The 14,756-nt window shown below is 40.2% G+C and overlaps 1 protein-coding gene across 1 annotated transcript in view; it reads right to left on the bottom strand.

Annotated features, from left to right (window-relative positions):
- Positions 1-11,748, bottom strand: part of XPO6 (exportin 6) — a 143,953-nt gene extending 132,205 nt beyond the window's left edge. Inside the window, exon 1 of the mRNA XM_069064132.1 lies at positions 10,870-11,748. Coding sequence (XP_068920233.1) covers positions 10,870-10,872 — 3 coding nt within the window. The 5' untranslated portion in view covers positions 10,873-11,748. The remainder of the gene's footprint in view (positions 1-10,869) is intronic.
- Positions 11,749-14,756: the final 3,008 nt, after the last annotated feature.

The following is a 14,756-nucleotide window of genomic DNA, read 5'->3' as shown; positions in this document are numbered from 1 at the left end:
ACACACACACACACACACACACACACACACACACACACACACACACAAAACCTAGCCATGTGACTTTGGGCAAGTTACTTAACCCCAATTGCCCTCCAAAAAGCAAAAAAAAAATATATATATATATATCCCTCCCTATCGCCCATTGAGAGCCATTCCTTAAAACAAAGAATATAAAATAAAGAAGAAAAAAGGCAGTTTGGCAAAATCAACCAACACATTAATCAGGTTTAGCAGAATATGCCATGTTCCAACTTGGTAGTCCCCTACTTCTACAAAGAAAAGAAGATACATGCCAAAAGACAATCATTTTTAAAGCTTTATGTGTTTTATGGGATGAAAGAAAATTGTTCTCCAAAAGATAAAGGCACACTTCTTACAGCCTCTTAGGGCAAGTTCAAATGCAAAAGAAATAGATGGCTACCGATGGATAACAGTAAAAGGAGTCTGCATCAAAGTAGAACTTGAAAATCCTGGGTAGCTGTCATCCAGTTCTTGTTAGGTAAAGGAAAAGCAACAAATGAAAACTAGCTCTGTACATAAAACCAAAACCAAGTGAAGGCACCAGTAATCTGTACGTGTGTATCTGCCCTCACTTAATCTGGCCTTTAACTGGGAAACTTTATTCTTTCTCCTGTAAGAGAGAAGCCTTGAGATAGACAAGAAGACAAGACAAGATAAAGCCTAACTTACCTAGTACTCCATCCTTCCCAGTAAGATCCCCCAATAACCTTCTAATAAATTATCTTAACTATATCAAAAACACATCACTGCACATATTATTATGCCAAGTGAAAAAATAAATAAATGGAAAAAAAAACCACCAAGCTGGGTCCCAGCCATTAGAAAACTACACTCTAACTCAAATATACACGTGGAGTCACAGAGCCAGCAAAAGAGTGCCAAGTAATAATAACTGCGAGCACTTACATAGCACAATGAAGTTTTGCAAAGTGCTTTACATGTGCTAACTTACTGAATTATAAAAATATAATGCAAATCAATGAGCAGAATTTACATCTTTATGACAATGCATTTTTGGGGTAAAAGTGACATTAAGACCAAGAGAATTAGCTAGGCATTCCCAAAGAAGTCAGCTCTTTTCTGACCAATCCAGGAAGATATCATGGGAGAAAAAAGAAGGGTATTCAAGGCATGTAACAATCTGCTGGAGAAAGTCAAAGATGGAAGTGAAATGAGCAAAGGTAAATAAGGTTAGGAATAAAAGAGGAAACCAAAGAAGTAATGTGGCCCAAGGCTGCCTGGGAAAGGCCTGTAAAAGGCACTAGAGATGTGATAAGATATAAAGCTACAAAGAACTGCTATCAACAAATCAGACAATTTTGCAATGATGTATACAGGCTCACTAAGAGGAGCTCCACTAAAAACATTAGGAGTTCAAGAAGCAGTAGAATTTGTAATAAGGCAGGCAAGAGCTTGCTAGTGCCTGAGGAAAGAGAGAAGTGGCAATAGAGATGTAGAGGAAGGCACTAAACAAGAGATCTTGGCAAATGATTCAACTTTCAATGTAAATACTATAAACTGGTGTTAAACCCCCAACAGACATAACTAGCTGCCTCTTTTCCCTGATGACAGACACTGAAGTCACGTATATAGTACTGGCCAAATGAAAATCTAAAAAGGTGACACTTCCAATCTAGAAATTTCAGTATTCTAGGCCAAGATGGCGGAGTAGAAGTACGACCTTCCCGCGGCTCAGGCTTCCACCCTCCCCAATCCATGTAAAAAGGGGACTCTAAACAAACTTTGGAGCTGCAGAACCCACAAAATGACACAGAGAAGCTAACCTCCCGCTGAGGACAGCCCGGCAGGCGGGCAGGAATCAGCCAGCGCAGGGCTCTGGGAGCCGAGCCCAGCACCACGCCAAGTCTTTAGCCCCAGACCAGCTGCCAGCCAGAGGGACCCCCAGATCAACAGCAGCTGTGGCCGTTTCCAGATTTATCAACACATACATGCGAAGGACAAGGTGAGAGGCCAGTGCAGTCTGGACTTTGGGATCCAGTAAGTGGGAGTGTGTGGCTTTTACCCCCGGGGCGAGAAACCGCTGAGACGCCAGCACAGCCTGCCAGCACCACATGGTGCCTTCAGCTCCTGGCCTGCAGAGTGTAGGGGGACCAGTAATCAATCACTCTTGCTTTAACCTGCTTGGATCGGGATTGCAGTCTAGGGTGGAGGTCCTGGGGTGTGTGTCCAGCTTGCCAGAGCGTGTGGAGACCTCAGAGAGGGCACCCATTTAGTAACTCTGGCAGCTGAGAAAACCCCAGCGTTTGGGACAAAAACTCCCCTGTCTGGTGGCAGAGTCCTACTGTGGCAAGAAGCCCAAAAGTCAAATAATTGAGTGGCAAAATGAGCAGGCAAAGGAAACAAAGCAGACAGAAGATTCCAACATTACACTCCTATTTTGGGGACAAGCAGGAGCAAGGCATGGAACAGGAGGAAAACAGTGAAGTCAGAACTCCTGTACCAAAAGCTTCAAAGGAAAATACAAGCTGGTTACAGGCCATAGAGGACCTTAAGAAGCAGATAAGAGAAGTGGAGGAAAAATTGGGAAGAGAAATAAGAACAATGCAAGAAAATTATGAAATGAGAGTCAACAGCCTGACTGAGGAAAATAATACCTTAAAAAACAGACTAACTCAAATGGCAAAGGAGGCTCAAAAAGGCAATGAGGAGAAAAATGCCTTAAAAAGTCGAATTTGCCACATGGAAAAAGAATCTCAAAAGCTCACTGAGGAGAATCATTGCTGCAGTATTAGATTGGAGCAAATGGAAGCTAATGACTTTATGAGAAATCAAGATGCTGTTAAACAGATCCAAACAAATGAAAGAATAGAAGGCAACACGAAATATCTCATGGGAAAAACCACTGACCTGGAAAACAGATCCAGGAGAGACAATTTAAAAATTATTGGACTACCTGAAAGCCATGACCAAACCTAGAAAGCATCCTCCAGGAAGTTCTCATAGAAAACTGCCCTGATGTTTTAGAACCAGAGGGTAAAATAGAGGTTGAAAGAATCCACCGATCTCACCTCCTGAAAAAGATCCCCAAAAGAAAACTCCTAGGAATATTATAGTCAGGTTCCGGAATTCCCAGATTAAGGAGAGAATATTACAAGCAGCCAGGAAGAAACAATTTGAATATTGTGGAAACACAATCAGGATAACCCAGGATCTGGTAGCTTCTACACTGAGGGATCAAAGGGCTTGGAATGTGATATTCTGGAGGTCAAGGGAGCTGGGATTAAAACCAAGAGTCGCCTACCCAGCAAAACTGAGTATCATGTTTCAGGGGAAAATATGGTCATTCAGTGGAATACAGGCAGAGTTGAATAGAAAATCTGACATTCAGATACAAGAAGCAAGAAAAGCATGAGAAGGTAAACAGGGAAAAGACATCATAAGGAACTTATTAAAGTTGAACTATTAACATTCCTACATGGAAAAACAATAATTGTAACTGATGAAACTTTTCTCAGTAGTTGAAGGGATTAGAAATATATATATATATATGTATATATATATGTATATATATATGTCTTTATATGAGGGTATGCGGGCATATGAATACATATGTGAATGTGTGTATATACATTTACAGGTATACATAGATAGAGGGCACGGGACCAATTTAACAGGAAGAGATGATACTTAAAAGGTGAAATTAAGAGGTGAGAGGAATATAATGAGAGGAGATGGGGAGAGACAGATTGGGGCAAACTATCTCATACATAAGAGGCAAGGGAAAATGGTTACAATGGAGGGGAAGAATAGGAAGGCAAAGGGGAATGGGTCAACCTTATTCCTATTGAATCTGGCTTGAGGAGGGAGGGAAATACACACTAAATAGGGGATCTCACCCTCCAGGAGAATGGAGGGGAAGGGGATGAGAGGGGGGATGATGGAAGGCAGGGCAGGCTGGGGGGGAGGGAAGTTGGAAGCACCCACTTTTGAAAAGGGACAGGATCAAAGTAGAGAATAGAACAAGTGGGAGGTGGGATAGGAGGGAGGGAAATATGGTCAGTCTTTTACAATGTATCGACTATGTTATTGTTTTGCATTAGCCACACATGTACAACCTATACTGAACTGCTTGTCTCCCCAGTGGGGGTGGGTGGCAGGGGGGGAAGGGAATGAATCTGGAATTGAAAGTTTTAAAATCAAATATTCAAATATATATATGTGTGTGTGTGTGTGTGTGTGTGTGTGTGTGTGTGTATACTATTATTAATACCATCTTACATATAATTAAGAAATAAGATATACAGGCACTGAGGCATAGAGATCCACTGGAAAAGTGGAAACGGGTATGGGAGAAAATGTGGGAGAGAGCAGATTGGAGGTGGGGATATCCTGTGGGACTGCTGTTTTGGGGGGATGGGTGGGGGGAAAGCGGGGAGAAAATTTGTAACTCAAAATCTGGCGGAAACGAATGATGTAAATCAGAAGTTAATAAAGCATTTAAAAAAAATTTTTCAGTATTCTAAATCAAAAGCAAATAAATGACTGAGAGAAATCCCCAGAGCTAGATACCTAAAGACAAAAGAATAATAATAATAAGCAAAGAAGTACTTCTAAATCTATTAGTAGTCCATTCTTCTGATTCATAGGAAGAAAAATATAAAACAATATTTTTTTTTTAAGCAATTGGGGTTAAGTAACTTGCTCAAGGTTACACGGCGAGTTATTATTTCTGGGTGTGGTGCTAAGTATCTGAGCCCGGATTTGATCCAGGTCATCCCGATACTGGAGCCGGTGCTCTTACTCGCTGAGCCACCTGGCCACCCCTAAGCAATTGGGGTTAAGTAACTTGCTCAAGGTTACACGGCCAGGTGTTTCTGGGTGGGTGCTAAGTGTCTGAGCCCAGGATTCGATCTCCAGGTTTTTTCAACACTGGAGCCGGTGCTCTTACTCGCTGTGCTACCTAGCCGCCCCAATATAAAATAATATTAAGGCTGCTAAAGACTATCACCTACTTTTCTGGAAAGGACCATAGGGCCAGTGTAAGGGTAGAAACAGGTGGCACATGCTACTAGGTCACATACCAACAACTATTCACAAAAAATAAAAGACTATAATTCTTGGACCCAATCCCTCAAACACCAATAATCACAGAATTTTAAAGCTGGAAATGACATTAAAAATAAGGCAGTTAAACCCCCTTCTTTTTACATATGAGCAAACAAAAGTTCAATGTCATACAACCCATCTAATCAGTGGCAGAGGAAGGACTACATCCAAAATCTCCTAATTTGAATAAGTACGGCTAATAGTTTGTTGTTGTTGCTGTTTTAAAGGGTTTTTTAATTCTAATTGTACAACTGTATTATTTTTAAGTATGAAAAATACCAACAAATAAATATTTTATCGGGACTTTTGTCCAGAGCTTGGGGAGTGCTCCTGACCTTTTGAGAGATGAGGAGAAATCACATTCAGTACACTGAGCTACCAAAGAATTAAGACTGCATTTAGTTTATGTTTTTTTTTAACATAGATCAATCATGTGTTGCAAAGTTAAAGCATCAGTCCATTGATACCAAGACTATATAAAAATGCAGTTGACAGACAACAAAGAGAGTTAGCATGCACTAATGAGAACCTGCTGAAGATTTGCTCACATATTTCAATTCAACATATACCTATTAAGCACCATAGTTAGGCACTAGGGCTGCAAAACCAAAAAGGCAATCGTACTTGTCATCAATTCCTCCTATCAGAGCACAAATTAAGAGTTTAAAGGGCCCTCAGAAGTCATCTAATCCAACTCCCTCACCTAAGAAATGAGGAAAAACAGGGGCCCAGAGAGGTTAAATAACATTTCCAAGGTCACACAAAAAGGAAGTTCCTGAGCTGAAATTCAAACCTCAGTCCCCTGTCCCCCCAATGCTCTTTATTTCCCCTGTCCCACACTGCTGGCACCTGAGCAAAGAATGCTTCCCAGACATGAGACACCCATCCTTTAAAACGGATGCCTCTAAAGCTAAGCTTCCATCAGCTATGTTTATAACCTTTTGTAGTGTCAAAAACAGGGAAGCAGTTTGTCAGCTGCAGGCATTGTGGGATCACAGAATCATCAATTCCTAGGCCTTCGACAAGACCATCTAATTCAAACCCTAAATGGATGAGGAAACTAAAGTCCAAAAAAATTTGGGGATGGCCAAAGTCACAAAGCTTCTAAGTAGTGAAAATGGGTTTTAACACCACCAGTACTTAGCCCCTTGCCATGCTTATTTCATGGTGTCATACTAACTCACCATCCTAATTAAGTTCTGACCTCTTCTTTCAGCTAAATAGAGTAAACATATCAGTCCGATTCCTCTGTATCTGGACTCAAAATATAAGTCTGTGAATTCGCTAAGCAACTAAATAGTTGCCTAGTGTGCAATAAATCCAAGAATACTGCCAGAACAAAAACTCCCTATTTCAAAAGAATTTCTGAGAAAACTGGAAAAGTGTGAAAGAAATTAGAATTTGAGTAACATACTGTATTCCAAAACAAGCTATAAATTGATAAATTACCTTAACATAAAGATCACGGTACAAAAAAAAACTTAAGAGTAAAATTTAAGGCGATCCCTTTCAGATCTATAATTGGGTAAAATCCTTAAGTAATAGAGGTGATAATAAAGACAAAATAGACAATAATTATATAAAATTTAAAACCTTTTGTGGAAACAAAATCAACACAACTTGAACAAGAGAAATTGTCAACTAAGAAAAATCTGCACATCAGCTATTACTGATAAAGGTCTGATACCCAAGATAAACAAGGAATTTGTACAAGTATATAAAACTTAGTCATTTCCCAATAACTAAGTTGTCAAAGAATATGAATGGCTTTCAAATGAAGAAATTCACAGACTTAATACTCTAGAAGGAACTCAGAAGCTACCTAAGTCCAAAATCTTCTTGCAGAAAACAGTCCCAGAGACGAAAATTAACTTGCCCAATAATACAATTGTATAGTACTTGGCAGTACATGTCAGAGTTGAGATTTGAACCCAGGAACTCTGAATCCAGCCCCAGTACTATTTTTACCGTACCATGTAACTGACATAAAACAAAACAACAATGAAATCAATGTAATGACCACTCCTGATTCCAGAGGACTAAAGAATAAACATATTTCCTTCATCTGAGAAGTCATGGATTTAAGTGCAAAATGAGATACAGGTTGTCAAACATGGCCAATGCATTGGTTCATTTTGCTCAACAATACTTCTCTGGGCTTAATATCTGAAAAATCATCAATAAAGCATATTTTGGGGGAGGAGGGGGGAAGGCAGGGCAATTAGGGTTAAGTGACTTACCCAAGGTCACACAGCTAGTAAGTGTTAAGTGTCTAAGGCCAGATTTGAATTCAGGTCCTCCTGACTCCAGAGCTGGTGCTCTATTCACTGAACCACCTAGCCGCCCCATTAAAACATTTTCTATAACTTTTGTTTTAAGCCAAGCAATCTAATGAATAAGGGACTATGGACCCTCAGTTTGGTATGGTGCTCAGGTTCTTGGAAGTTACAAAGTAATCAAAAACATTTAGTAAGCACCTTATAAAAATGCCCAACTGAGGATACAAAGAAAAAAATAAACAGTCCCTGCCCTTAAGGAGTTAATAAAAAAATAATCAAACTCCCAATATGGTGATTTCTAAACCAGAATATCACTTTTTCATCTGTGATGATATACTTAGCTTAAGAACCAGGATTGGTCATTTACAAAACCCATTTTCTTCCTAGGCAGTAAATCTACCCAGGAACTAAATTATAAAGTTACTTATCAAAGAAGCAGAGTAATGGACACGAATATTCTTAAGGTATCTCAACTTCAATCAAGCTGAGACAATGTAAATGAGAAACAAATATAATGACACAGTGAACAATGTTGGACTAGGATTCACAAAGACCTGAGTTTGAATCGCACCTCAGATACAAAGTCACTCAATGTCTCAAAGATTCAGTTTCTTTCTCAGTAAAATGTAAATAACATCCACACTCAGTGGGTTGTTAGGTAAAAACACTCCACAAACATTCAAGTGCTATTGAAACATGAGCCGTATTATTACTGACCTTCTCTACTCTAGGGCTATTTCTATGAAAATGAAGATCAAATCAACTAGAATAGGATACCCTGTTTCTCAGACACTGACAGAGAAACAATGCTATTAGTTTACTTTGAACCTCTCCTTTTTTCTAGAGTTCATTAAGGGATCCTTCTGATTCATTACCATAGTACTCTCTAAGTACTCACATTGTCTAATGTGCCTAAATGACAAGCTGAGTGTCTTTCTTGCAAGGTATCATAACAAATACACAGATTATTTTTCATGATTATATTTCATGTTGTGACTTCCAGATGATCTATAGGGAAGCACCTTAATCTGTAGCTGTAAATCATACTGACAGGTTACTACTAGGAAGGATTCCTGTAGACAGCTAGCTCCCAGCCACAAACTATGGTATTTTCTTTCTGTTCTAAGAATATCATGCTTTTCTCTGTCTTGCCCTTACCTTGAAGTCCTATCTTACCTAAGGAGCAGGTAGTTTTCAGTTTACCTACATTGAACTCCTTAATGGTTGAGAAAGGAAGGTACAAATGTTTAATTGGAAATGAATATAAATATTATATAGTTCATCAATTTTTAAAGAATATGAAAAATATTCTTAAACTTAAAAATAAAATGAATGCAAGTAAATTTTTCTTTGATTCAAAAGGCATTTCAGGACCTGAGTACCACCAAGGAAATCACCATGTAGCTCAATTATTGCACAATATTGTAAATGTAGGAGGTTTGGCTAAACCTATAGTATAACTCACCTTAATGTACTGTTTTTGTTTTGCTTTGTGGGAGCAGTTGGAGCAAAATAAATTGCTAGTTTCAGCTCTTCCTTCTCATAAAAGGCGAATACAAGATATATAGATGGAAAACATTATTGGCTAAAACACAGCATAAAATCTCCAGTTCTATTGTCTCCACTGACATTTCTTTTATTATTATCATTTGAATTTTCAACATCCAAAACATTCTCTATCATTTTCATATCAGGAAAGAACACTAACTGGACTTCAGTTGAGAAATCTGAGTTCTAGTCCAGACTGGTCACTACTTTAACTATAAGCAAGTAATTGTATCTCTCTCTATTGATTATGGTATCTTGTCTGTAAAAGAAGGGTGAACTAGATCATCTGTCTTCATTGTTCCATAGAATATGTTTTACACTTTTCTGCATCACTCACCAAAATGACCAACAACAAAATAAACCTGCTACTATAAATAGCAATATCCAAATCATCACATCACACAAAGCAGCATGAAAAATATTAAGCAATTTCAACTCTAGTTTTGCCTTAGTAACAAAGGACCATACGCAACAATGGTCAGCAGAAGCTATTCAAAAAAAGAAATTTCTTGATAACATAGGACTTTTCATTCAGTGTTTCATGCACTATTAAAACACATTAAATATGCAATCTATTTTTGCACAAAACTTCAGTTAACCCAGTCCTTCAGGGGAGCATAAGCATTCATTACCAAGAACCAAATATCAGTAATACTGATTTGAGGAAAGGTACAGAAAATACGATGAAGTGGCCCAGTATGCTAATAAATTATAGTTCCTTCATCTAAATTTGCAAATCAAGACAAGATACACGAACTCTAGAGAAGAATTTAAAAGAGATCCCTAATCTAACTGAAACAAAAAAAAACCTGATTACAGTCTATCTTCAACCTTATTAGTCTTATGTAATGATACATAACTTTAGAAAAAATATAGAATGCTCCAAAAGTCTTAGTGCAGCTTTAAGTTTTAAAATAATCTGTATTAAAGCAAGGTTCAAGCATCCTTGCCAAAGTTTTAAATTTTAAAACTGTTCTTAGTTTTAATAATAAAAGGAAAGGTCTTTGAAAGAAACACATATTGAAGCCTTGTCATTTCACAAAAAAGATGAGGAGAGGAATTAGAGAAATACATCCAGACTCCCCAAAAATGATCCACTTGCTTTCTTGCCTTCCATGGACAATTCCACTGTCTCATAACTCCTGGGAGAGGAATGGAGGGAAGGCATTGAGCAGAGGCCATTGGCTAGGGACTGAAACAAGGACATGGATCCTGAAGCACTGGGCAGTCTCCATCCCCAGAAATCCCCCAGAAACCAGAGACATAAGCAAAAGACTGTTAAAAGGCTAGCATGGTCCCATTAGTCTCAGCATCACTGCAAACTCCTCCTTTGTATCAAAGGTTTCAGTTTTAAGAACAAACCCCTTGACTCACCTGGGGTAAATCAGGATCAAGATGTATCAAGTATTTCACATTTATATAATTATGCAAAAGGTAGTCACCCTTCCAACCCCTTATATTAGAACAAAATCCCCAAATGTAGGTGGGTGCTTGGCTGAGCTCAATCAGTACAGCCAAGATTCAATGTCAAGTTTCTAGGAATGCAATATAGAGCATCTATCCCCGCAAATCTACTTGTGCATTTAGTCAGATAGACTGCAATCTCCCAGAGGGCAGACAGAAACCCTATTTCTATGCAGCAGCTCAATACAGGACTGCAGAAGCTAGTGATCAAATAGTGTGTTTCTGTCACTACTTATGACCCAAAAATTACAGCAAATGCCTTTCCCTACCAAACATGGATACACGGATCACATCCTCTCAGCTACGTGTTAGACAGCCCAGAGAAAAGGCTCTGCGTTATGCAGCTATCCTGCACGCATGTGTGTCACCAGGCATGCTCTGCACACACCACTCCCCTCCCCCTGTTGTGTCACAGAAGAATGATGGTTCAGCACACTAGGGTTCCCTCCCCCACCTCCATTCAGAGGGTTGATGCTGCACAACTTACCATGGTGGCCAGGAGGCCTTTCAGGTGATTTGACTCTTGAGCTTAAGGGTCCCCCTCTCACAGTTCATGTCATGGTCCAAAGCAGGTTCGGGAATTCCCCCACCCATCCAAATTAAATTAGATACTATGCCCCCACCGCCACCAACTCCTCAAAACATACCCCAGGCCCTCTAAAAGACGGACGCCCTCCTCAATCCCACATCCTGGCACATCAGACCATTGGAACCCCCAGGAAAATTCATCAAAACCCACACGCCCGCCACCCCCAAAGTTAGACTGAAAAAACACCGGGAAACATCAATCCCGGGTCTAGCGCGGCCCCCACCCTGGCAAGAGCCGAGGCCGCGGCCTGGTGGGTGGGTTTTCCCGGGCCAGAAGCGGCCCTCGATCCTGCCCCAGGCGCTCCCTAGCTGGCCTAGCCTTAGCTGGCTGCCTAGCTACTCCCCGCCGAGGTCCGGTCCGCGCCGGCTGGCTGCGGGGAGCAGGCGCGCTCTCCCTTCCCGAAGAGGCCCCGTAGCCCGCGGGCCTACGAGCCGAGCGGCCGTGGAAGCTCAAGTCCAGGTCTCGAGGGAGGGGCGGGCAGGCCCGAACGGGGTCCGTGCGGGGCTCCCAGAGGACGCGGGGCTGGGGAGAAGAGCTCTGTGGCCGTGGCGTTCAGCTCGCTGCCCGGCTAAAGGAGACGCCGCCGCGGCTATAGCCGAGCTGTCCGGAGTTCCGGCGCCGGCACCATCTCGAAGCGCATCCCTCTCGCTCTTTCCCCCGGAGCCGTTCACTATGCCTTCTACCCTAACCGCCCCTCCCCACCGGAAGTGGCGAGAGCCCGTTGCCGACCCCACAACCAGGCCGGCTAGAAGTGCCGGAACCGGACCAATCCGGAATCAAGATCGGAGGCGGGTGGGGGAAACCAGTGCGGGGCAGGGGAGGGGCGGGACCATAAATGTCATGTGAGTGCTCTGGAAGGACTCCACCTGCCCAACCTCCATCTTGGTAGAGGGCGGATGCAGCCTGCCATCTTTGTAAAGGGATGTCTTCCCTTTCGTTTTAGTCATCCAACGGCCACTTCCTTAATCGGTTCCAGAAAACAATCAAGTTCGCTAAATAGAAAAGAAAATACATTTTAAAAAAACAGGAAGAGGAAAAGGTTGCAACAGGAAGAGTTTGAGCAATTGATTAGGAGCAGTGGAAGGAATTGAATTTGTAGTCGGAAAACTTGTTTAATGATGACTGTCACTAACAATCTGTGTGACCAGGAGTAAGTCACTTCTCCTCTCTGGGCCCCAAGCAATTTCATCATCATCATGCACAACAACAGCCACAATAACATCAGCAGCAGTCATTATGAAGCATCTGAGCATAGAACACTGTGCTATGGGGTGACGTTAACAAAGACTCAGTAAGGTGCTCTCCACTGCCATGGTGTGGAGCTGACACTCTAATAGAAGAAAAATTCTGTATGCACACAAGTAACTGCAAAGCAAAAATGGAACATAGGTGCTTGAAAACTACAAAGCAAGATCCTCATCAGTAAAATGAAAAGGTTTCCAAAATGTCTTCCAGGTCCAAAACCCTGTAAATTCATGAACCAGTTAGCAATGGACAGGATGTATGTAGAAGGGGTGGGCATCAGTGAATGGAAAGCCTGAGAGCTGTAACATGAAATATTAAAGTATTGACATATATGAACCAGTTTGCTGTATTTTGCTCCCCAAATCAAGTAATCTACATAATCCAATTTTACCTTAGAGTATATTGGTGAATAGAATTAAAAATAAAAGTTATGATTACTGCATCCAAAAAGAAACAAAGGTCCAATACATACCCCCAAAAAATGCAGTAGCAGAACTCTTTGTGGTAGCAAAACAAAACAAAAAAACTAAAAACTAAACAGGTGTCCATCAATTGGGAAATAGCTGAAAAAACTATTATATATCAATGTAATGTTCATTGGATCCAATGTAACTGCATTACTGTGCAGGAAGAATTACTGAATATGAGGAATTCAGAATAACATGAGATTTTTATGAATAGGGGCAAAATGAAATAAGCAGAACCACAAGAAAAATGTACACAATAACCAGAAAAGGAACCTAAACTGAATAACTAAAAAAACATCAATTGTCACTGTATATACAATGCTATACAGAAACATAAATGTCTATACATAAAATATCAAAAAAAAAGTTTTATGGAGGTAGAGGCATTTTAATCAGATCCAAATTATGGGTAGGATTTCAACAGGTAGAGAAGGGTAGCAGGTCCTTACAAGCATAGGTTACAAAGGCACAGAGGGAGAAAAGCACAAAGCTTATATGAGGAATAGCAAGTTACTAGGTCTGACTGAGGCAAAGAATACGTGGTTACAAAAGAAGACTAAGAGAGTAGTTTGATGATAGACTGTGAAAGTCCTTTAATGCCAGGCTAAGGTGTTTAGACTTTATCCAGTTAGCAATGGGGAAAAATTGAAGGCTTTTGATCAGAAGAATGGTATGATCAAGGAAGAGCTATAGGAAGATTAATCTGCTAAAAGTGTAAAATATGAATTGCAGGAAGAGATTAGAGAGAAATAGACCAGTTAGGAGGCTATTACAATAGTTCCTGCGGATAATAATGAGTACCTGTACTATGATGACAGTAGTAAGATTAGACATAGTAAGACAATTAGACAATAGTTATATTAGAATTGCAAGAACAGACAAATGTGAGATATATTATAGAAGCAGAGCCAACTCAATTTGGGGTGAGAGAAAGAGAAAATCAAAAATCATGCCAAGGCATGATCGTGCCAACACACTTAAATAACAATTGCCTTTGAGAAAAAAAGGGAACAAAAGAAAAAGAATAGGTTTAAGGGTCTTCTCTTCTTACTCTATTTTACTTGATGATCTCATCATCTCCACTAGATTCAATATATCTCTATGCAGAGAATAATAATTATAATAACAATTGCTAACATTTATATAGCACTCATTATGTGCCAGGTACTGTACTAAGTGCTTTAAAATTATTATTTCATTTGAGCCTAACAATAATCCTGAGAGGCACAGTACTGTTATTATTCCCATTTTACAGATGTGGAAAGTGAGACAGAATTTAAATGACTTGCCCAGCTTCACACAGCTGATAAATGTCTGAGGCCACATTTGAACTCAGAACAGATAATTCCCAGATCTTTATATCCAGTTCTGACTTCTTTCCTGACCTCTGATCTCACATCACCAATTGATTTAAATTAAATCTTGAATTAAATGTTCCATAGACATTTCACATTCAGCATTTTCAAAACAGAACTCAATATCTTTCCCTAAAATCCTCTATTCTTCTGACCTTCCCTATTACCATCAGGGGAACTCTAGGGTCATCCTCTCCTGTACTCAACCCACATATCTGTTTCTTAATCTTATACTTTCTGCCTTCACAACATCTCTTGTATTTCTCTCCACTTATATACAACCATCACTTGTGTATGAGGCCCTCATCACCACAAGCCTGGACTACTACATTAATCTCCTGGCTGATCTCCTTACCTTGAGTCTCCCCACTCTTGTCCATCCCTCATTCAAATGCCAAAATGATCTTCCTAAAGCAAATTCCTAATCCCTACTTTCCCTTCACTTCACCCCATAAACTCCAATACATCCTTGTTACTTCCAGACAAAAAACAAAATCCCCTAGTCCCTTTCTATATTTCTGGTCTTTTATATTTTATTCCCTTCCACTCACTATATGATTCTAAGATACTGGCATTCTTAATGATCCTAGGACACTGGATCTTACTGTTCTTACTGTTCCTCAAATAGAATATTCTGTCTCCTAACTCTTGCCTTTTCACCAACTGTCCCCCATGCCTAGAATTCTCTTTTCCCTTACGTCAGCCCACTTTCTGAAGG

This window comes from Petaurus breviceps, unplaced genomic scaffold (assembly GCF_028583685.1).
Source record: "Petaurus breviceps papuanus isolate PSGF00001 unplaced genomic scaffold, PetGlider_PUasm1.0 138, whole genome shotgun sequence".
NCBI classification, from domain to species: domain Eukaryota; kingdom Metazoa; phylum Chordata; class Mammalia; order Diprotodontia; family Petauridae; genus Petaurus; species Petaurus breviceps.
This window is presented reverse-complemented; position numbering and strand designations above follow the sequence as displayed.